A 23,781-nucleotide genomic window follows, 5' to 3' on the forward strand; every position below is an offset into this window, starting at 1 on the left:
ATTTTTAGCAAAAGTGTAGCCTATAAAAAAACGAAAAAAATGGTGTACCAGTAAAGCCTCCAAATTGAGCAGAAGCAAAGTTGTAGCTCATGAAAAATACGTTCTTACTCGTCTAATTCCAAATCGAATAATTCAACGCGAAATCACCGAAGAAAGAAGCGTTTTTCGGGAAAACCTTATTAACATTTTTAAAGTAACGAAAAAAAGCTTATTATTTGTTTTTTACCAAAGTTTACAGCATCAAAAATAAACGAGTTACACTGAAAAAAAAAGTCTCTTTTTTTTGGTAAAAAAAATCGTGAAAACCTCCCTCTATTTAGTACCCTAAATTAAATTAATCGTTTGGCTTTACCATCTATTTTAACTGTATGTGTATAGTTTATATGATCTGTAAGTTTGATTGGTTTGAAGTGCTTATTTTTAAAAACATTTGGTTTTATATTAAAAAAAAATTTTCTAAAAATTTTTGAAAAATTTCATTTTTTCAAAATAACTTAAAAAGTTTTAGTGATAAGAAAAATCTTAAAGAGTAAAAAAATGTAGGATTTGCTATTATAAATATGCTAGTTTCATTTTGTTTCTCCGTAAGACAAAAATTGGTTAAGATATGGCTGTTCAAAATTTGCATACACTCGTGATTAGTGACCCATTCAAGCTTTCTCAATTATAACCCTTTCAAAAATAAACATTTTAAACCGATGAGACTGGCAGATCATATAAAAAATAGATAGGTAAGTAAATTGTTTATAAAGTGGTAGCGATTAATTTCATTTGGGGAGCTAAACACGGCGAGATTTTCAAGATTTTTTACAAAAAAAAGAGGGCCAACTTTATTTTGAGCGTCACTCGCTTATTTTTAATGCTAAAACTTTTGTTAACAATTAAAACAAAGATTTTTATAAACACTTTAAAAAAGTTTAAATGGGTTTTTTCCGGAAAGTGCTTAATTTTTCGGTGATTTCACCTTGAAATATTCGATTTGGAATTAGACGAATAAGAACGTATTTTTCATGAGCTACAACTTTGTTTTTATTTTATTGATAGACATTACTGATACACCATTTTTTTGGGTTTCTTATTAGCTACTCTTTTGCTAAGGATATTTTTTTCGATAAAATATTTACTTTTTGAGTTATTTGCGAAAAACCGTCTGAAAACGTAGTTTTTTGTCGAAAAATCAACATTTTCAATGGCAAATAACTCGGAAAGTATTGACTTACTTAAAAAACTCTATAGAACAAAAGTTGCTTAACACCAGTCAATTTATCCATTTCCGGTCTTATCTTGAACGTATGTTTTTTCACCCCCGAGAAGGGGTGACTGTCACTCCCCAAGTAAAAGCAACCAACACGGTAAAATTTCAACTTTAAAGTGGAGGGTAAGTAGAACCTAAATCCAAATTTTCATGCAATTCGGAGTTGCCCCTGAAAATTACACGGTATCGCCGAATTTCCCGTTAATTTACTAGGCTATATCTTTGTAACCATCAACTAATTTGTGATATATATTTCAGAATCAACATCGGTTAAAATTTCCAGTGAAACAGAAATAAAAGAATTATCAACCGGCAAGTCCGAAGTTTTAGTTTCGAAAGAAGTAAAGTCCGAATCATTTGTTCAAGAATCAATCGAGTCTGCAAAATCTGAAGCCAAAGAGTCTAGAGCAGAATCCAAGGTTGAACTAATAGCGGAAGCTAAATCTATAGAAGCAGATTATCAAAAATCAGAGAAAGTCTCACAGGAAGCTTCTGAATCGGTCAGCAAAAAATCAACATCAGAGAAGTCTACTAAGGAAAGTTCTAAAATGGCAGAAACCAAGTCAGAAAAGAAAGAGGTAAGCAAAACGACATCTGTTGAAGCTACAAGCATTCACGAGAAGTCTGCGGAAGAAAAATTAGAAGAACTGGTGGATGGACGACCCAAATTTATTCAAACTATTCGTGGTACCAGCATTGAACGTAAGTATCTATTACTATCAGCAGGCGTAAATATTTCGTACATCTTTAATGTTGGAAAATAATGAAACAGTATAGTTTGATTTTAAGTTAACAGTATGTACAATGAAATTAAAATATTATTTGCTTCAATCAGTAGTTCATGAGAATCTTTTGTCTGTTGTGTTTTAATGATATCTGGTACCTACTTTAATAGTGTTGTTTAAATTTCCTTAAATGTTTTTTAATCTAAAATTTTGATCAATCTGCAAATTGAGTTAATTTGTTAACTACACCTTGTGAGCATAGAAGACAAAGATTAAGAGACAATTTAAACTAGCAAGTAACCCAAAATTTCTGCACAATATTGAAGGAAGGGGTATTGAGAGTAGGATGTATTTCTATGTTAATAAGAAATTTTCCCTAATCTATCACTCCAAGATAAAATTATTATTATATACAGGGTGTCCCGAAAAGATTGGTCATAAATTCTACCACACATTCTGGGGCCAAAAATAGTTTGATTGAATCTAACTTACCTTAGTACAAATATGCTCATAAAAAAAGTTACAGCCCTTTGAAGTTACAAAATGAAAATCGATTTTTTTCAATATATCGAAAACTATTAGAGATATTTTATTGAAAATGGACACGTATCATTCTTATGGCAGGAGCATCTTAAAACCAAATTAAAGGGAAATTTCTCCACCCCATAAAAATTTTATGGGGGTTTTGTTCCCTTAAACCCCCCCAAACTTTTGTGTACGTTCCAATTGATTCATTATTGTGATACCATTAGTTAAACACAACGTTTTTAAAACTTTTTTGCCTCTTAGTATTTTTTCGATTAGCTAGTTTTTATCGAGATGCGCCTTCTCTTTTAATATGTTTACATAAAAATTTTATGGGGGTTTTGTTCCTTTAAACCCCCCAAATATTTGTGTACGCTCCAATTAAACTATTATTACGGTACCATTAGTTAAACACAGTGTTTTTAAAACTTTTTTGTCTTTTAGTCTTTTTTGATAAGTCACCTTCTATCGAGATGTGGCTTCTTTTTCAAAATACAGCTAAAAATATAAATTATAAATAAATTTTCAGATTATTAACAGGTTTCTATAATCGTACTTAACCATATACAAATATATGGTGGATTCGAAAAATATTCAAAATATTTCGATAAACACTAGCTTATCGAAAAAGTACTAAGAGGCAAAAAAGTTTTAAAAACATTGTGTTTAACTAATGGTGCCACAATAATCATTTAATTGGAACGTACACAAAAGTTTGGGGGGTTTTAAGGGAACAAAACACCCATAAAATTTTTATGGGGTGGACAAATTTCACTATAATTTTGTTTTAAGATGTTCCTACCATAAGAATGGTACATGTCCATTTTCAATAAAATATCTCTAATAGTTTTCGATATATTGAAAAAAATCGATTTTCATTTTGTAACTTCAAAGGGCTGTAACTTTTTTTGTGTGCACTATTGTATATAGGTAAGTTAGGTTCAATCAACCTATTTTTGACCAAAGAATCTGTGGTATAATTTATGACCATTCTTTTCGGGACACCCTGTATATTACCTACCAATGGAGTACTAATACCTACCTGTTAATTTTCGAGCCGACCTGGGGGTTTTTAAAATGTACCTGGGGTATCATAAAGGACTAAAAGATTATAGTGAGCCGAGATGGGAATACCCCCCTAATTAATATTTTAAAAAAATTTAAATTAAGAATCAAAGATTACATTATTACCGAGGGCCGAAAGTCCCTGAATAAATTAGAGGGGAGAAAGTAAAAAGAAATTTTTAGTTTAATTTTTAATTTCAAATATCTTATTCACAAGAAACCTTTTGTTTATTCTAAAGGACTTTCGGCCCTCGGTAATAATGTAATATTTCAATCTGCGTTTAAATTTCTCAAAAATATTAATTAGTTTTTTCAGGATTCGAAAAAAATTATTGCAAATTCATTCATTTGTTTTTTCAAACCCTGAAAAAACTTAGTTATTAATACAGACTTACTATTCTTTTCCTTTTTCAGCAAACAAAAAAGTGGGGATTTTATATTGTTTCATATTTTTTACATTATGTATATTATAACAATATAAATAGAATATTAGCAAAATAATTATCTTTACACGTCATGTACTCAGTCACAATTGAAATTGAAATTGAAAATAAATTATAAATTTTGACAATATGATTTCAATATACATTAAAAAATCTATTGTTATTATAATTTTAATTTAATAATATCTAATTAAATCACAAACAATTTTTGATCAGCTTAATAAAAAGTAAGATATAAAACATGGCGCTGAAAGATTGACTACCACAACAGATGCACATAGTGCACATGACCTTAAGATAAAAAAATTTACAGTTTATCCAACAAATTATTTTAATATAAAAGTGGTTCTAAACTTTACAGTTTAAATACTGACAGTAAATCTACTGTGTCCAATAATTATGGTCATAACAATAATTATGAGGCAACGACTTACAATAACATCATCCTTGATTAATCCCATTTTGTAACACTATATTTTAAAATGTCACAATGTAAAATATAACGTGAAAGGATTATTGTTTTGCGATTAGTGTAAATTATTTCATACACATTAAACCACGCATTTCTTTGGTGCACCCTGTAGCTCTCTTTATATTTAAAGCTTTATTTAGCTATTTGAACTTTTTCAAATTCATCAAATTAAGCTTACCAGAAACGCTGGTTTTCAATGGCATGCGCAGTAGTGCTCATATTTTATGAGTTAATAAAGGACACCGTACACATCTTATGGAAAGTATAATAGATTCTACGCGAAATTACAATCATTTTATATCATTGCACTAATAGTCCAAGAGGCAGCGCTGAAAATTTTTTCTGAATTTACTGAAGCTAGTTATTTCACAGTTGATTACTGTGATTGTGTAGAGAAACATACTGACAGCTTGTCAAAGTTGCTTACCTGCGGAGGTAATTAAATCCATTTACTAAGGCTGAAAATCAGTAGACACGTTCTAAATTGAATGTAAATAAAAGTTATTATAGTCTGTCAGCTGTATGACGGGACAGAGGCGGTTGGTCGGCCCCAATGAATGTACTTACAGGGTTATTTACTATATTTTGAGCCCCCTCTAAACTGCTTTATTTACAGAATTGGAAAAAAATGTAAAATACAAAAGATATGCGATTTTTATTTATGATTTTGACATATATATTGTACTAGTGACGTCATCCATCTGAGCGTGATGACGAAATCGACTATTTTTTTAAATGAGAAAAGGGATCGTGTGCTAGCTCATTTGAAAGGTTATTCAATTCCCTATTTAGTAATATAAACATTAACATGATTGTTTTTACAGAGTGTCCAACAAAAATTTTAATTAAATTAATTGTTTAATTAATAATTCAAAAAGAAATTTTGGACACCCTGTATAAATAATGATCTTAATGTTTATATTACTGCATAGAGAATTGAATAACCTTTAAAATAAGCTAGCACACGACCCCTATTCTCATTTAAAAAATAGTCGATTACGTCATCACGCCCAGATGATGACGTCACTAGTACGATATATATGTCAAAAAATCATTATTAAAAATCGAATAACTTTTGTATTTTATATTTTTTCTAATTCTGTGAATAAAGCAGTTTACAAGGGGGTCAAAATATAGTGAATAACCCTGTACATTCATTGGGGCCGACCGACCGGCTCTGCCCCGTCATACAGCTGACAGACCATAATAACTTTTATTTACATTCAATTTAGAATGTGTGTACTGATTTTAAGCCTTATTAAATGGATTTAATAACCTCCGCAGGTAAGCAACTTTGACAAGCTGTCAGTACCACCTGTTCTACGTTTCGCTTGACCGACCGCAGTATGTTTCTCTACACAATCACGGTAATCAACTGTGAAGAAACTAGCTTTAGTAAATTCAGAGAGATTTTTCGGAGCTGCCTCTCCGTCTATAACTCTGAATTTTGATTAATAACGGCGTCAATTGTAATTGAAGTTTATGAATATCACATTTTTGAAGTCCATAAAACTCTCATTAATAAATACTATTATCAATCTAGTCGTTATTAAAATCAGTTGAACTCAGCGTGAACTAAGCCGATTAGAGGAACTATATTCTATTGGTACGACTGGCCAAATTATACCTACTTTATTATCTACAAGATAATAGTAATCATCTGGCTTAATACCTGCAGAAAGATTTATGAAGTGCTGATTGTACAAAAAATTTATTTTTATATGTCTAGACCAGCGATGGCAAAGTACGGCCCGCGGGCAGCGAAAGTATTTGATCCGGCCCGCCGAGGCTCAATCGACATAAATAGTATATGGTCCCCTTTCGAAACCAGAATCCTAATCACGATGTTGTATTTTTACATTATATGATCCACCAGGACATCCTTTTAAAACTGCAATACTTAGTTATTACCCATGTATGTTATGTGATTTAGTACCATGTATGTTATGTGATTTTAAACCTAATAAGTACGATTCGATCTCGGAGCTTGGTCCACCGACAATTCCAAGAATTTCTGATTGAAGTCGACACAGATTATTCTGAACTTCCTTACCACACGACAGTAAGATGGTTAAGTTGTGGATCTGCATTTGAACGGGTTTGGAATTTAAAAGAAGAAATACAAGAATAAAACAGAAAAATGGTCTGAATTCCAATTCTTCGTAAACAAAGATTGGCGTACCGATTTTGCATTTTTTACCGATATGCTTGAACGCTGTATTAAAAAATTGCAAGGAAAGAACCAATTTATAGATGAGACTTGAGGTTGTTTGATATCATTTAAAACTCAGTTTTTTCTGTATCATAACTGCATAGCGAAGAATAATTTAACTCACTTTTCACGTTTAAAATCCATATCACCAGTGAGTGAGAGCAAACTAAAAGAATTCAGTCAGATGTCAAAAAAACTTCACACAGAATATAAAACTAGGTTTCAAGATTTTAAGAACATTTAATCAGCGCTAGATGTTTTCTCGACACTGTTTAATGTAGATTCGAAAAATGTATCTGCAGAATTGCAGTTGGAAATTATTGAAATGAAGTGCAGTACCCATTTAAAGCAATTGATCGTGAAATCCACAAATCTAGATTTTTATAGAGCACTGCCGAAAGCTGAACTCCCAAAGATGATTACTCACGCCCAGAAAATTATGGCGATGTCTGCGTAGTTTGGTGTGTGCGAACAGTCTTTTCGGCCATTAAATTGTGGGAAAACTCAATCAGAAACCGATTGACTAATGAATACCTTTTCGCACTGCTGAAAGTTGCTTCATCACATCTGGAACCTGCTTTCGAAAATATTATGGAAAATCAAAAGCAATTTCATATGTCTCATACACCTAGCATGGCATACTTTCGAATAAAAGTTAAAGTAATTATAATTTAAGGTAAAAGGCAATTTGTAACATTTGTGTGTAATGCACTGCAATTCACAGCATTACACACAAGTGTGTAATACTGTAATGTTTTTATGATATTATGCTTCAAAGCTTTAACACAAAATGCATTTTTTCTATAATTCTGGCCCTCATTTAGAATTTCTTAAACTTTGTGGCCCTCCATTAAAAAAGTTTGCCCACCACTGGTCTAGACGTTATGCCTAGCTACGGCGCTTAATGTTTAACAGCAAAATCATCCCTGATAAGCCATTCTACTTTCTATACTATTATATGTAGCTTTAAACATACTTTAATGCTTTTGGTATAAGTTTTAACAGAAAGAGAATTACCTGTTCAGTTAAAATTTCATATTATGCAATTATGCATGTTAATTTGATTTGAAAAAGTTCAAAGCACTTTAAGATCTTTCTCTTTAAACACAGCTGGCGAAACTGCACAATTTGGAATAACTCTCAGCTCCAAACCTGCCTCTTTCGCTTGGCTGAAAAACAACAAGCCGATTAGCAACGCAGATTCAAGAATCCAGGTCTCGTATAATGAAAAAACTCACGAGTGTAAACTGTCAATCAAGGAAACAACTAAGGAAGACAGTGGCATGTACATAGCTGTAGCTAAAAACGAAAAAGGGGAATCAACTTGCTCTGCGCAGCTTGTGGTGCATGAACGTTAGTATGAGCTTGGGTTTGCTGGTTTCTCTTTTCTTCTTTTCTGTTGTGCTTGGTTCAGTGTCATTCATTTAACATATATTTTAGATTCTTTATTGGTGTTGAATTTGTAATATGTTTTTGTAACATGTGACAATTTTTAATACGACATGTATGAACTGTTATTACCTTATCAAAAGCAATAAGTTGGTCACTATAAAACCAATTACATGTTGTTTTCGTTCAAATAAAAACATTTTTTTGAGTCCTTATTAAAATTTGAGTTATTTTTGCTTGCAGTTTAGGACATATATTTATGCTTAATGTATGGATAAGAACCTTAATAAAATTCGCCAGCAAGAAATGAATCTTCTTAACCCAAACCTTGAAGTTTTGTTTTGAACTTATAGTGATCCCTACAAGCCTGAAACTAAAAAGCTGTTTGAATAATTTTAACTAATTCTTATGTAATTTGATGTACATACTGAAAACCAAAATGATATCAGAAAATGTTTAGAATAACATGTTTTTCACAAAACACGAATGCAGATTTAGCCCATTCTTCCTGTTCTAAGCTTTGAGATCTTGCACTTGGAGTTCAGAAACACACATAAAATCGTATTTTGTGATTATACAAACTGCAAATTTCATCACAGATACGGAGGTACTATCAACCTATCTTCATCTTACATATGTAAAACTTGGTGATCAATTCAAAGTTTGGGTTTCTCATCACTGAAATGATGTTTGGAAAACTTTCAAAACTGCTTTAAGGGTAAAAATGGAAGCTTCCCTTTGGGGTATCTCTGATATGGCAAGAGCAAAGGAACCGTTTTGACGACTGCTACTTCCGCTCGTATGATATCTAAAGATTCTCTTCCTGTTGGAAATTATGTGTTCTTGAAATATACCTTTCAGAACCTGGCAATGATTCCTCAAATATGAAGAGAAATTAAAGATCTTATGTACGTTACTTGGACAACAAACGGTAACAATTAAATGTCCTTATTTTTAAAGTCTATCCGATAGTCGAAACCAAAAAAGTTACTGATCAATACAGAGTTAAGAATCAAGGACGCATACGATTGAACAAAACAATGTTCTGCACGAATATTTGGTACCACCAGAAAAAACTGTTCCTTCCTCCCCTATATATAAATCTAAGCATTTGAAACAGTTTATGATATCTTTTCCAAAGGTCAAGGAATATTTAAAATACTTGGTAAAAAAATTTCCAGATCTTGCAGAAGCGAAATTGAAGGAAGGTGTATTTGTTGAGACAGATATCAGATGACTTCTAGTGTGTGTTTGTTCACAAAGAGGGGATGGCATTAAATAAACTTTTTGCCACAGATATTTGAAAGTTGAAAATTGTATGACAATATCATTAATAGTTTTGGTATTGAAGCTTAGTAGGTGTGAAATATTCAGCGGTAAACTTACATTCCGCTCCTGAAGTCTAGCAATTAGTGCTTTCGTATGGTATTTATTAAGTTCACAATTAAAGATTATATGATTTAAATCTGCAGTAGAGTAGTTATAACATGAACAGAGAGAGTTGATACGCATTCCTATTTTAGCTAAATGTGCAGGAAAATTGCCATGGTTTAATCTTAAGCGACTTATGGATGTGGAATAAAATCGAGTAACGTGATAATCAAATATATGTGGGATATTTTGCGGAAGTTGTGGGTATATGTAAGTGTATGGATTCCTCGAAGTTTGTACAAACTTAAGCCAAATAGTTTCCCATTTCTTTCTTAATTTTTTATGCAATTCTGGAATGTAATCGCTGGAGATTCTTAAATCTACTATTTCATTTAAAGTTGCTGAATTCTTTGCCATTTCATCCACTATCTCATTTTCTTTGATTCCGGCATGTCCTTTTACCCAGATAAAGACCAAGTCACTGCTATTATTTTTAAATCGAGCGATTGTCTTTCTAATATGGCATAACAACTCATTGTTGTGTTTTTTGGTTATTGGTTGTGATATTGCCTCAAGAGCAGATAAAGAATCTGATAATATAACCGTGTCTCCAAAGTTCTGTTCAACCGCGTAAGTTAGGGCTCTTTCAATAGCATAAAGTTCGGCAGTGAAGATAGATGTACATTTAGGTAGTCTAAAAGAATTACCACTTTTTATATTAGAAACATAATAAGCGCTGCCTACACTATTACATGTTTTTGAACCATCTGTATAGATGTATTTATAATTAGAAAATTCAGATAAGATTAATTTTATAATTTTATTGTTTTGGCATGGTAAGTTTCTGTATGTAAGTTTTATGATCTTTGGAAAGATTGCGTTTTCCTCAATAGAAAGGTTATATATGGGTAATATTTGTTTAGTGTTAATGCTAAAGTTGTTAGTTTCTAGATAAGCATCTGCAAGAGGGGGAGAAGTTTTAATTCTCCAATAAGAATTTGTTAAGTTATATTCAGTGAGACTGTTAATTTTACTTAATAATTTATGTGAGTCTAAAGTTCTGGTCTTTAATAGAAACTTATTAGACAAGAATTCTCTTCTAAGGTTTAGAGGAGGTTCCTGCGCTTCTGCTAGAATTGCAGCACATGGCGTTAACTTAAACGCACTAATACATATATTGCCTTATACTGAATATGATCGATTTTTGATAAATTAGATTTTGACGATGAACCATATAAAAAGCATCCATAATCAATGATTGACCGAATATACGATTTATAGAACATTAATGCTATCTTTGGGTCGGCAACCCATCTAGCTTTACATATGCAACGAAGCATGTTTAAACCTTCTTCGCATTTGTTGATAATGTGATTCACATGGAGTATCTTCTAGTGATTCACATGGAGATGACTTCTAGTGGATCAGGAAGTTTACCAACATCACGACCAGCCATCAAGGATGGTTTGCATTTAAGAATGTTTGAACAACAAAATAATAAAATAGACAACAACTAAATATAGTCAAAGAATTCTACAATTTGGGTTGTGCCTAAAAGTACATATTCACGACTCTCACATGGACAATTTTCCTGAGACTTTTGAAGGTGAGAATGAAAGCCAAGTAGACCGTTTCTATCAAAATATCAAGGAGATCGAAAGAAGATATCAAGGAAAATAAAGCACAATAATAAAAACATACTAAGCTCAGGCTATAAGAACACTAAGCTAAACGAACAAATTCTTTTTTAGCTAAACAGAGCATTTTAAGAAATAATCCTGAAACACGTCGATTTTTTATTTTAATTTGCCGTATTTTAAAATAATATTCTATTATACAGGGTGAATTACTTTCGAGTAATGACGTTACCGTCATTTTTTTTAAATGGAACACCCCTATTTTGTCTTAATTTTCGGATTACTCTAGCTGAGCTGATTCCAAAAATGTATCACATGTTGATTCAAATTGGTACAGGGTGGACAAAAATACAATAGTTTTGTGTGAGTTCATAAATTAACAATATTATCAAAAATACTTATTGTCTATATAGCGGACAGAATTCATCAGACATCATATTATGTATTTCATCATATTCTGTCCGCTAGACAATAAGTATTTTTGATAATATTGTTAATTTAACTAACGCGTTACTTTATGAACACACACACAACTATTGTATTTTTGTCTACCCTGTACCAATTTGAATCAACATGTGATACATTTTTGGAATCAGTCCAGCTAGAGTAATACGAAAATTGAGACAAAATGGTGGTATTTCATTTAAAAAAATTACGGTGACGTCACTACTCGAAAGTAATTCACCCTGTATTTTAGGATATTATTTTAAAATACGGTAAATTAAAATCAAAAATCGACGTGTTTCAGGATTATTTCTTAAAATGCTCTGCTTAGCTAAAAAAGAATTTGTTCCATACTTTACGGACACAGTGTATATGCCTTTCTATCACTGTCGACTAATGCCACTGGTAAAAAGAGATAGCTAATTGGAAGAAAACGGCTCATGACAAACCATATAAATTAGTTAAACATATGAAAACAGCTTTTCAAAAAAAATATTTGCAGATCTGTACTCTCTTTATTTTTGATCTCATCAGTTGCAACTACAGCCCTTCTAGTCGAAGCAATGAGCACTGAACCTCCGAAAAAAAAAAACGACAAGACGGATCCTAATAATTCTTTTTGAATTCGATTAGTGAATGCGCCAGGAAACTTTGTGACCCCGAGCCATAATATAATATTGAAAAACTGCATTCAAAAAATGTATTCTTAAAGTGCATCTCAAACAGCCAATAAAAAAATTCAGAACTCGTCACTTATCGGCGGAAATGAGTTCAATTTTGTTACGCTGGGGTTTTTGGGGTCGCTGAAAACGATTATAACGTCGTAAGTGATCGCCGGAGTACCTGGTGCCAAGGGTACCTACTGTTTACCTCGTCATTAAAATTCATTAAAAAATTAGTCAAAATCATTACTCGGGGGGTTTTAGGGTCACTAACGACGAATATGACATCGGAAGTGATCTATGGAGTACATGGTGCCCAGGGTACCTACTGTTTATCTCGTGACTAATGATTTTTGACCAATTTTTTAATGAATTTGCCGAAAACTTCGGAAGACAAGGTAAACAGTAGGTACCCTGGGCATCATGTACTTCGGAGATCACTTCCGATGTCATATTCGTCCTCAGAGACCCCAAAACTCCCGAGTAATGAATGTTTTTTAGGGTCACTAACGACGAATATGACATCGAAAGTGATCTACGGAGTACATGGTGCCCAGGGTACCTACTATTTATCTCTAACTAATTATTTTTGACCAATTTTTTAATGAATTTGCCGAAAACTTCGGAAGACAAAGTAAACAGTAGGTACCCTGGTCATCAGGTACTCCGAAGATCACTTCCGATGTCTTATTCGTCGTCAGAGACCTCAAAACCCCCGAGTAATGAATGTTGACAAATTTTTTAATGAATTTGCCGAAAACTCCAGAAAACGAGGTAAACAGTAGGTACCCTGGGTACCAGGTATTCCGTAGATTGCTTCCGATGTCATATTCGTCGTCAGCGACCCAAAAACCCCCGAGTAATTATTTTTGACTAATTTTTTAATGAATTTGCCGAAAACTTTAGAAGACGAGGTACCCTGGGCACTAGATATTCCGGAGATCACTTCCGATGTCATATTCGTCGTTAGGGACTCCAAAAACCCAAGTAATGATTTTTGACTAATTTTAAAATAATTTTTTTGTCGAAAACTCCACAAGACAAGGTAAACAGTAGGTACCCTGGGCATCAGGTACTCCGTAGATCACTTCCGATGTCATATTCGTCGTTAGTGACCCTAAAAACCCCCGAGTAATGATTTTTGACTAATTTTTTAATAAATTTTAATGACGAGGTAAACAGTAGGTACCCTGGGCACCAGGTACTCCGGAGATCACTGACGACGTCATATTTGTTTTCAGCGACCCCAAAAACCCCAGAGTAACAAAATTAAACTCATTTCCGCTGATAATTGACGAGTTCTGAATTTTTTTTATTTTCTGTTTGAGATGCACTTTAAGAATGCATTTTTATCATATCAAGCCTCGGGGTCACAAAGTTTCCTGGCGCATTCACGAATCGAATGCAAAAAGAATTATTTAGATCCATCTTGTCGTTTTTTTTTTTCGGAGGTAAGGCCGATTTTACTGCTTTATTGCTTCGCCTATTCTTGAGTCTTAGCCTGCCTCAATACATTATTCCATCCTTTCCTATCGAGTGTCTGTTTACGTCATCCCCTTACTCCAATCCCCCTTAAATCACACTCGTCCAGCTGAGTTTAGGTCGCCCTCTTCTTCTTCTATCCACATAACGTGAACCACCCATATTGGGCGGTGTATTTTGATGGTTTTCACGATATCTGGATCACCTAAAAGTTTATACAGTGCTAGTCAAAAGTCCGTACCCCCCCGCTTATCTTTTGAACGGTTATACCTATAATAATGAAATTTGGAGGGAGGATATAAACAGACGTAAGCTTCTTAACTAGTCATGACAGGTGACTTAATAGTGACAGATGACGTTACAGAGCCACTGTGACCGATAATTTTAAATGGGACCTTGTAGCAAGTGATACCTCTTTTGAAAGGTATTCAAAATACCTATTCATGCATGCTAATTTTTTGGGTTTAAGTTGATTTTGATTTTGGTGAATAAATTAAATAAATATAATATTGTAGTTTCGCATTTAACTAATAAAAATTCAAAGGACCTCCTATCGTTTTTTTGTCAAAAAAGTTGTTTCAATATTTATTAATTAAATGCGAAAGTACAATTTTATATTTATTTCATTTATTCATCAAAATTAGCTTAAACTCAAACAAAATTAGTGTGCCTGAATAGGTATTTTCAATACCTTTCAAACGAGGTATCACTTGCCATAAGGTCCCATTTAAAATTATCTGTCACAGTGGCGTTGTAAAGTCATCTGTCACTATTACGTCACCTGTCATGACTAGTTAAAAAGCTTACGTCCGTTTATTTCGCCCTACCAAATTTCACTATTATAGATATAACCGTTAAAAAGATACGAGGGGGGGGGTACGAACTTGTGACTAGCACTGTAGAGTTGGAAATATTTTTAATCTGAAAAATTCAATTATTGCTTGCTATTTCTTCTTCAACTGAATAAATATTTTTATGGTTGTTCTCTTAATTTTATATTCTTACAATTCGTATTAGTCCTAATATAACAATTGCAAGGTTTATTAAGGTTCATAATGGTGTAACATTTGACAATTATCTTTTAATAAATATTTTAGTAACGACCGAAGAAAGAGCTGCGAAGAGCAGCACTGATAAACCAGAATTTTTGGTATCTATGAAAAACGCAGAACTCTTAGAGGAAACATATCTTCGCTTCATGGTAAAAGTTGCTGGAGAACCTCATCCAGACATTGCCTTGTAAGTTATTAAACTGTTTCTTTGCTTGCTGGATCTTAGGTTTAATCAAATAAACTGCTCGTCAAAAGTTAGGGATATAGAAAATTATGCTGATTTTCATAGTTGATTTTTCCGCGAACAGACGGATACCGCTATTTTTTTTTATTTTAGATTTTTCTTTAGTATTTACACAATTGTGAAAAGGTTTACTCAAACTTATTTTTTGTACTTATACCGGGTGGAAGAAAAGAAACGTTTTTCTTATGTTAAGTTCGAGAAACCCTGTAGGGAGAACGAGGTACAAATGTGAGTATACATCACAATCGTATTGTAGTCTTATGTTTTGTGAACTTGTCGTTGTTTGAATGTCCCTGATATCTTTAGAAACAAAAAAAATAGACGGTTTGGTAATTTACCATGTGTTTTAACCGAAACAAAAGTTTGAGACACCTTGTAGGGAGAAAAAGGCACAAAGGTGAGTTTACCTCGATATTATGTTGTAGTCTCGTATTTTGTAAATATTTAATTTTTTTAATTTCTCTAATATTTTTAATACCAAAGAAACTAGACGGTATTACTCTTTAATATGTGTTTCTATGTTTCACATGTATGATGTGATGCATGTCGTCAGTTAAAACACATATTAAAGAGTAATACCGTCTAGTTTCTTTGTTATTAAAGATATTAGAGAAATTCAAAAAACAAAATATTCACAATATATGAGACTATAACATAGTATCGAGGTATACTCACCTTTGGGCCCTTTTCTCCCTACAAGGTGTCTCAAACTTTTGTTTCGGTTAAAACACATGTTAAATTACAAAACCATCTATTTTTTTTTATTTCTAAAGATATCAGGGACATTCAAAAAACAAAATGTTCACAAAACATAAGACTACAATACGATTTCGATTTATACTCACATTAGTACCTCGTCCTCCCTACCGGGCGTCTCAAACTTAACATAAGAAAACATGTATTTTCTTCCACCCGGTAAAAGTACAAAAAAAAGTTAACAAAGTAAACCTTTGCATAGCTGTGTAAATACTAAAGAAAAATCTAAAATAATAAAAAAAATAGCGGAATCCGTTAATCTGTTCACGAAAAAATCTACTATGAAAATTCAGCAGAATTTTCTATATCCCTAACTTTTGACGAGCAGTTTATCTCGTTAGTAATCAATCACTAATTATAAAATATCTTCATTTGCGCGAAGCGCCGAACAAGGAATTTATTTTTTAAGTCATTGTTGTTTATTCTCCAAGAGATATTTAATATAAACTTTTCTATGTTAAATTTTATCGGTTACCATTTCAGTTTCAAGCAAGGGAAGAAAATCCCAGAAAACTCAGAAAGATACCAAATTATTAAAGAAAAGGCCCACATTGGATTTTACGAATTAGTGATTCCAGTTGTAAAGAAAGAAGATGCTGGTGTATACAAGTGTGTGGCTACCAACAAACACGGAGAAGCTTCTTCTGAAGCTAACTTAACAGTCACAGGTAAGATCGTTATCATCCTCTGTCAACATTCTTGTCTCAAGTGGTTTGAAGTTTTTTGATAACCTAATTTATTATTTATATATCATATCTAAAAATCTGAAGGTATTGCTGAAGTTCAAATAGTTGACTTGAGAACTAAGGTTCTTAATTACTGTGATGATGTCCTATGAAAATAATGAAGACCTCTAGTGAAGAAGTCCTAGTTGATTTTCACATCATCATCATTATTATCAAAGATTTTTAACGGCCTATGAAAGTCGATAGTCTGCTCTTAAAATTTGAACCTTCTATCTTTTACACGATGTGTTCACTAGTTATACATATACATTTAAATAGTTGCATTTTTTTCGTTTCATGTTGTTACATTCCAGTTTATATTTCCCAAGGTAAGGGATAATTTTGGTATTAATTAGATATTATTTCTCAATATCGTCGCCTATTTTTATCTATGCTTTTAAAATTCTTATTCCTAACCCTTTTAGGTCTTACATTGCATTACCCAATCATCTATTTATTCGTTCTCTTTTCTCCTGTTGTTGCCGTTTTAATACTTTGTTTCATTTCCCCTTTCATATATCCTTTATATATGTCCTATACTTCCTAGTCCTTTACTTGGTATTTCCTTTATAGTAGATTGTTTATTGTGCATTTCATCGTTCATTCTTATTCTCTCTTCTCTTTTGTCCTGTATAGACATTTTGTCCCCTACAATCTTCTTAATATTTTCGTTTTCCAAAAAAGAACTCAGTAGAGTAAGAGGCAAACATAACCAAATAAAAAGAATTGCAACAGAAATACTAAAGGTGTGAAAAGAATATTATAAAGACAAATGTATGGTCGAGTAAACTGAAAAAAGGGACATCAGGGAAACCAGAGAGAACAGATAGCAGCAAATGAAAACCAAATAAAACAAATAATAATAACTAAAAGACTAGGAGAGTGTTCTACAAAGGACATTAATTAGAGATGGGGACAGCATATCAGTACCTGTGTACAGCTACATCAAACGATGGAAAGCTAGACCCAGAAATTGCAAGTTGAACAAAAAAATCGTCGAGAATATACTATGAAATTAATAATAAGATATTGGAAAAAGGGGAAATCAACCAGAAAACTGAATTGCACGAATGTAACGCAACAATATAATAAAAGTACCATAAATGCAACATAACTTAAGCAACTGTGAAAATGCTGAAAAAATGAAGCTGGACAGGCAAAAAAACTAAACATCAGAAACGAGCCAAAACAGGTACGAATGGAAAACAATAGAAAAAAGAAAACTGAGCTGGTATGTACACATAATTAGAATGGAAGCAAATGGAAGTAAATAAAGTGACAGAGACCAAAATACAAGAAATAAGAAGAAAGGGAACTCCCAGAATGGGCAGATGTAACAAATTCAGGAAATCTAGATCAAGATATGTAAAACAGTGCAACAGATGAAGAACATGGATCCAACGCTCTTATAAGGCATGAGGAATGCGAGAAGAAGAAGAAGAAGCAGAAACAGGTCTTTGTGAAAATTATTTCTTCTGCTTCTATTTGGGTGGTTTTTTTAATAATATATTTTAATTTAAGTTCGAGGAATGTTGTAAAGAGTGCGTAGTCTTTTCTTATTGCTATGTTCTTCTGAAAATTGATTTTGGATCGTTACTTTGACTTTAAGACATAGTTTTAACATTCCAATTCATTTGGAAGCTACGGTCAAATCTTTCATCGCTTATACTGATATTTTAGATCATTAAATTCAAAAGAGGTCGTTTGATTAGTACAAAACAGTAAGGCTTCTAAGGATCCTAATTTTTATATTTTGTTTAGTTCAAATAAATTGGTTTCTGAACTGTTGCCCTCATCCATTTCATCTCGGGTAGGATTTGTTAATGTCAACGTATGCATCATTATCATCATTCTCTTTGCCTTATCCCTATGCGGGGTCGGCTTCCCTAATTGCATTTCTCCATACAATTCTATATTGGGTCATGTCAATATTAATCCCCTTTACCAACATGTCCTGCCTAATCGTCTCCCCCACATCTTCTTTGGTCTTCCTCTCCTACTCCTTCCATGGAATCTGCACTTCAGCAATTCTTCGTATTGGGTGATTAGCGTCTCGACGTTGAACATGACCAAACCATTCCAACCTATGCTCTCTCATTTTGGCATCAATTGGTGCTACACCTAGACTCCCCCTAATATGCTCATTTTTAATTTTATCCTTTTTTGGTCACTCCACTCATCCATCTAAGCATTCTCATTTCCGCCACATGCATTCGTTGCTCCTCTTTCTTTTTCACTGCCCAACATTCAGTTCCGTACATCATAGCCGGTATTATGACTGTTTTATAGAATTTTTCCTTCAATTTCATTGGAATTTTCTTGTCACACAGCACACCACTCGCTTCCTTCCACTTCATCCATCCAGCCCTAATTCTACTGCATGCATCTCCATATATTTCTTCATTACTCTGTAATACCGATCCCAGGTACTTAAAACTATTGCTTTTTACAATCAGTTCACCATCCAAAGACACCATTTTATTTGTAGTAACTCCATCTTTAAATGAACATTCCAAATACTATGTTTTTGTCCTACTAAGTTTTAAACATTTTTCCTCCAGAGCTTGTCTCCCTGTTCCAGTTTTTGGTAAGTCTCTTTCACTATTTCTTACTAACACGACATCATCAGCATACATTAAGCACCATGGAATGTTACCCTGTAGTTTCGCTGTTATCTGGTCCAAAACTAATGAGAATAAATACGGACTAAACACCAAGCCTTGGTGCAATCTTACTTTCAAATGAAACTTATCAGTCTCTCCCACACCTGTCCTAACACTAGTCGTTACTCCCTGTTAATGTCAACGTATGCATTTCTTGATATTTCATGATAGCACGCCCTCGACATGGCTCCTGCCACTAACCATACATCCTCCGCCCTTCTCATCTGAGCCTGGAATCGACAATGGCGGGATTTTTAAGCCATATTAGGTACATCAATCAGAACCGACTTTTGTGTTTTCGTTTCTAGTCCGCGATTAGTTAATATCTAATACTAAATTTTCTAATTAGTCTAAATATATGATTTAATTATATTATTGTTTTAGATAACAAAAAGATTTTCGAAGAAATGCCAGAAGGTGAAATCCTCCCAGCAGGAGAAAAACCAGTATTCCACTGGAAGAAGGATGGTCAACCCTTCGAGCCCGAGGAACGTTTTAAGGTTCTTATGGGCGATGATGAAGACTCTCTAGCTCTGGTGTTCCAAAAAGTCAGACCAGATGACGTGGGTCTCTACACTTGCGTGGCTCAAACCTCGAGAGGTCATATCAGTTGCAGTGCAGAACTGACCGTCCACGGAACAGTTAATCAGTTGTTCAGAGAACCAGAGAAGCCCCAATTGGTGGTGATTAAGAAAGATCCTGTTGTCAACGTTGGTGGATCGGCTATGTTGGAACTACAGGTCAAGGGATATCCTAAACCAAATATTAAGTTCATGCATGAAGGGAAACAAATCGAGGCCAGTAAAAAGCATAAGTAAGTAACTACAATATAGATTGAGTTAAAACATTCGTAGCATGCTATGGGGTCATATATTTCTACCCTACCAAAAATTTCTTTTTTTTTTCTATGTTGTTTTCTATTTGATCCTCCATTTCTTGTGTTGTAGAATTTCTGTTGCTAGTTTATTAACATGAGTCTGAGAATTGTCGTGCAGAAGAATCACACAATGTGAGAGCTTCTCTGGACGTTTGCGTATTGCTTGATAGAGTTGGTTCAAAGTTTCATTACACAGTTTTGCGTTGATATGCACTCTAGAGTCGGTAAACTATATGAGCAAGGATTCTTGATGGTCGAAAGAAAATGGTTATGGTATGGGAGCAAAGTAAGTATGCTAAATTTGCAGTCACTCGAGCGCTATGGGAACCTATTGGGTTGTGACTATTAGGTCCTAAAACCAAAAAAAGTTAAGTAAAATTTTCCATTTTAGTGGGGACTTTCCATTTTTAAATTTAATTTTCCATTTCCAACAATCGTTTTTTACGATTATAGCGCCATCTATCCATAACTCGAAAAAATGTCTCGAATAAAAGTTGCTTATTTTTACGTAAAGAATCCAAATCTGCAATAAAAATTTGGGGGTCCCATTTAATATTTTAAAGTGACCCCCACCCCACATCCGTGGGAGGTCGTGTTTGTACCATTCGATAGATTTTTCAGAAACATTTTGAAAGTGTGTTTTGCAGTTTTTCGATCTGATGTTCATTTTGAGAAATATCGCGGGGTTTGTATTTAAAATTTTAAATTTATCCCCCACCCCCATCCCTCCTCCATGACCCCCAATGTTTAATACCATTCGATAGATTTTTAAAAAATATTGAAGGGGTATTTTTTAGTTTCTCGATCTGACGTTCATTTCGCGAAATATTCCTTTTTTTTTGTGAAAATTTTTGACTCACCCATTTCGTTACGTCCCGCTCAAATCGTCAGATTTTTCAAATATACAATATTTTGCATGTACTCAACTTACTTTATTTGAATCTGACAATTTCGAGTATTTTTAAGAATAGATTTTTTTTTTCGGGCCCACCTTAACGAACTTCCCTGTGTTAAGAGCCAATATATGGTAGAGGTGCAGGTACCAGGTTTCTCCACATATGATAATCTGACTCGCTCGATTAACTGCAAAAATCCCCGCTTGGGCTCTCCTACCATTACATGCCTTACCTCCAGAAGGTTGAATATTAAACTTCTTCCGCTAGAAAATTTCCGCGGAGAGAATTTCCGCAACACCAAGATGTTTTGCCAGAAATTATCAGCGAAGTGTATTACCGTTTTGCCTGTATTCTGTGACATGTTGCAAAGATAGACCCATTCGCAAACTTTTGTGATCCTCTGAACAAATTACACCCAACACACAAATAAATGGTAGGTGTTCTTATCACCCTTCAGAGTTCCCATAGCTTCATATACCTGGACAGAGAGCTAAATAGTCAGCTAGATCACTCAAAAGAAATTAGAAGACGGATTGAAATATGAACATGAACATGCGTAAAATACTCTGTAACCCCAAGCTACCAGTCACAATAAGATTGGGGACACTAAAATATTATGTGTGGTATCTATTACTATATGTCCGTGAAACCTGAACATTATTGTAAGTGAATAAGGGATTTTTCCCTTATTCCGCGACGATGAGCTGGCCAAATACCCAAGTAGGTGGAGGCCAATAAACTGAAGAAGAAGACCTGGACATTAAAACAGGATGTCAAAAAACTGAATTCATTCGAATTGTGGATGTACCGCCGAATACTAAGAGTAAGCTGGACCAGCCGAACTACGAATGAAGAAGTACTGGAAATAATGAACACACGTCCTCATCTGGTCAATATAATCAAAATTAGAAAGACGTCATATCTAGGACACGTAATGCGCCATAGGAAATTTGAGCAGCTTCAGGTAATATTAGAAGGCAAAATCTAAGGTAAAAATGGTATAGGAAGAAAGAAAAATCCTGGCTCCGAAACATCAGAGATTTGACCCACACAACAGGGAATGACCTAATTCATCAAGCCCAAAATAGAGAGAAATTTGCTAATATTGATCGCCAACTTTAAAAGAGAAGGCACGTAGGAGCGAGGAGCTATAATCCAGTTTGTGTACGATACTGTGGACAAGTCCTATACTCACACCATATTTTCGGAAATTGGTCTAATTGAAATTTGATTATTTTCTCTAATCAAGTCTTTTCAACATGCCATATTCCTATCTTTTAAGGCATTACTCAATATCCCTGGTTACGGCTTATCATTCTTCTCCTCTCTTCCACTCAAATTTTCGGCACCATTACTTCACAGTCTTCATGACACAAAACATTCGTTTCCAAATACTGCTGGAATTCGCTTATGAATTTGCAATGGTTGCAAACCTTCAGCACCTCAAAAATTAAATGACTGCACGCTAGTTATATTTGAACGGATTATAAGGAATAAACGCCAATTTTAAATCATAATATTTAAAATCATCAAATACAAATCAAGCAGGCAAGTATGTACAACTAATAAAACTGATTAGTGTAATGTTAACAAACATAACTAACGTTGCAGAACATCAGTTAATTGATTGCTATTGCTTCCAGAGCTAACCAGACTTTCAATTGAACAAGTGTATATTTTTTTCGCTGTGCCTCTCATGGGCTTTTTTGCGTCTTAATAAGCTTCATAACAATTTTTGGTTATTTGTTCCTGGTCCGGTGTTCCACCATAAGAAACTAGGGAGTTCATGGTCACTCCTGGCATAATCCCGCAAGCCGGGAGAAGGCTGATGAAACCTGGGTGTCACTTGGTATAGTTTTCCTTGTAAAAATTGAAATTTTAAAAGTATTTGTTTTTTACCAGAATACAAGAAATACAATCAAATTATAGAAATTACCCCCATTCACTTATTTTCATCATTTAAATAGCTCATTGACTATGACGTTTCACATGTGATAATTATTATAAATTTTTATTTCTGAATGTAAACTGTTTGAATTTTATATCAAAATGAAAACTGTTTGGAATGCGCGTATGTATGTAGCTTGATTATACATTATGCTAGTCATTTTTATCGGAAGCAAAGAAGTTTTGGAGTTTTACTTCATTTCACAGTAATATACACGACGACGTCGAGCTTCTCTTAGCTGCCATTCAGCCTTTCTCACAGAATGGACGTGATTCCTGCCCCGTTAAAAAACGAGAACTAGAACTATCTATTATACACTTAAATTTTCTAATACGTGTTATAGGCAAAATACATAATGTAAATGATAATATCATAATATATTATAATACGTTTGTAGGATTCTTTATGAGGATGAAGAAAGTGTTTCTCTAGTTATCAAAGACGTGGAATCATCTGATGCTGGTAAATATACATTTACAGCTGAAAATGAACTAGGTATCGATACCGCTGAGATGAATCTAACAGTCAAAGGTGAGTTATGTTAATTCAAATAACCAACTGTTATATATTTTATATATAATTATTTTTAAATTATTACTTCCATACAAAATAATATAATGTTAAAAACATTCCGGTAATGTGGAGAAGCAGTAAATGGAAGCAGTATAATATTAGTAGACATCATAACAATAAGGATTATATAGAAATAACGGAATCGGAAATGTAGTAGGCAACTAGGATATTAGAATATTTGAGGGATATCATATGTAGGAACAAATATGTCACGGTACAGCGCAAATTCCGGGTATATTAATCATGACTGTGTAACATGGGCGCCCATGCCCATGGGCAGGGGGGGCGTGGCCCCCTCCCTAGCTTTTCGGGTGCTGTATACTATATATGGTTATCCAAATTATACAAAATATAATGTGCAACAT

At 33.6% G+C, this 23,781-nt stretch overlaps 1 protein-coding gene across 11 annotated transcripts in view; it reads left to right on the forward strand.

The window, feature by feature from the left end:
- Nucleotides 1-23,781, forward strand: part of LOC114333136 (obscurin) — a 615,016-nt gene that overhangs the window by 394,734 nt on the left and 196,501 nt on the right. For 10 of the 11 annotated variants that reach the window (XM_028283003.2, XM_028282967.2, XM_028282979.2 and 7 more), the window contains 6 exons: nt 1,514-1,957; nt 7,808-8,050; nt 14,780-14,921; nt 16,218-16,402; nt 19,507-19,936; nt 23,241-23,374. In XM_028283003.2, coding sequence (XP_028138804.2) covers nt 1,514-1,957; nt 7,808-8,050; nt 14,780-14,921; nt 16,218-16,402; nt 19,507-19,936; nt 23,241-23,374 — 1,578 coding nt within the window. The remainder of the gene's footprint in view (nt 1-1,513; nt 1,958-7,807; nt 8,051-14,779; nt 14,922-16,217; nt 16,403-19,506; nt 19,937-23,240; nt 23,375-23,781) is intronic. The other variant, XM_028282993.2, reaches the window with a different exon arrangement.

This window comes from Diabrotica virgifera, chromosome 1, assembly GCF_917563875.1.
Source record: "Diabrotica virgifera virgifera chromosome 1, PGI_DIABVI_V3a".
Classification (NCBI taxonomy): Eukaryota; Metazoa; Arthropoda; class Insecta; order Coleoptera; family Chrysomelidae; genus Diabrotica; species Diabrotica virgifera.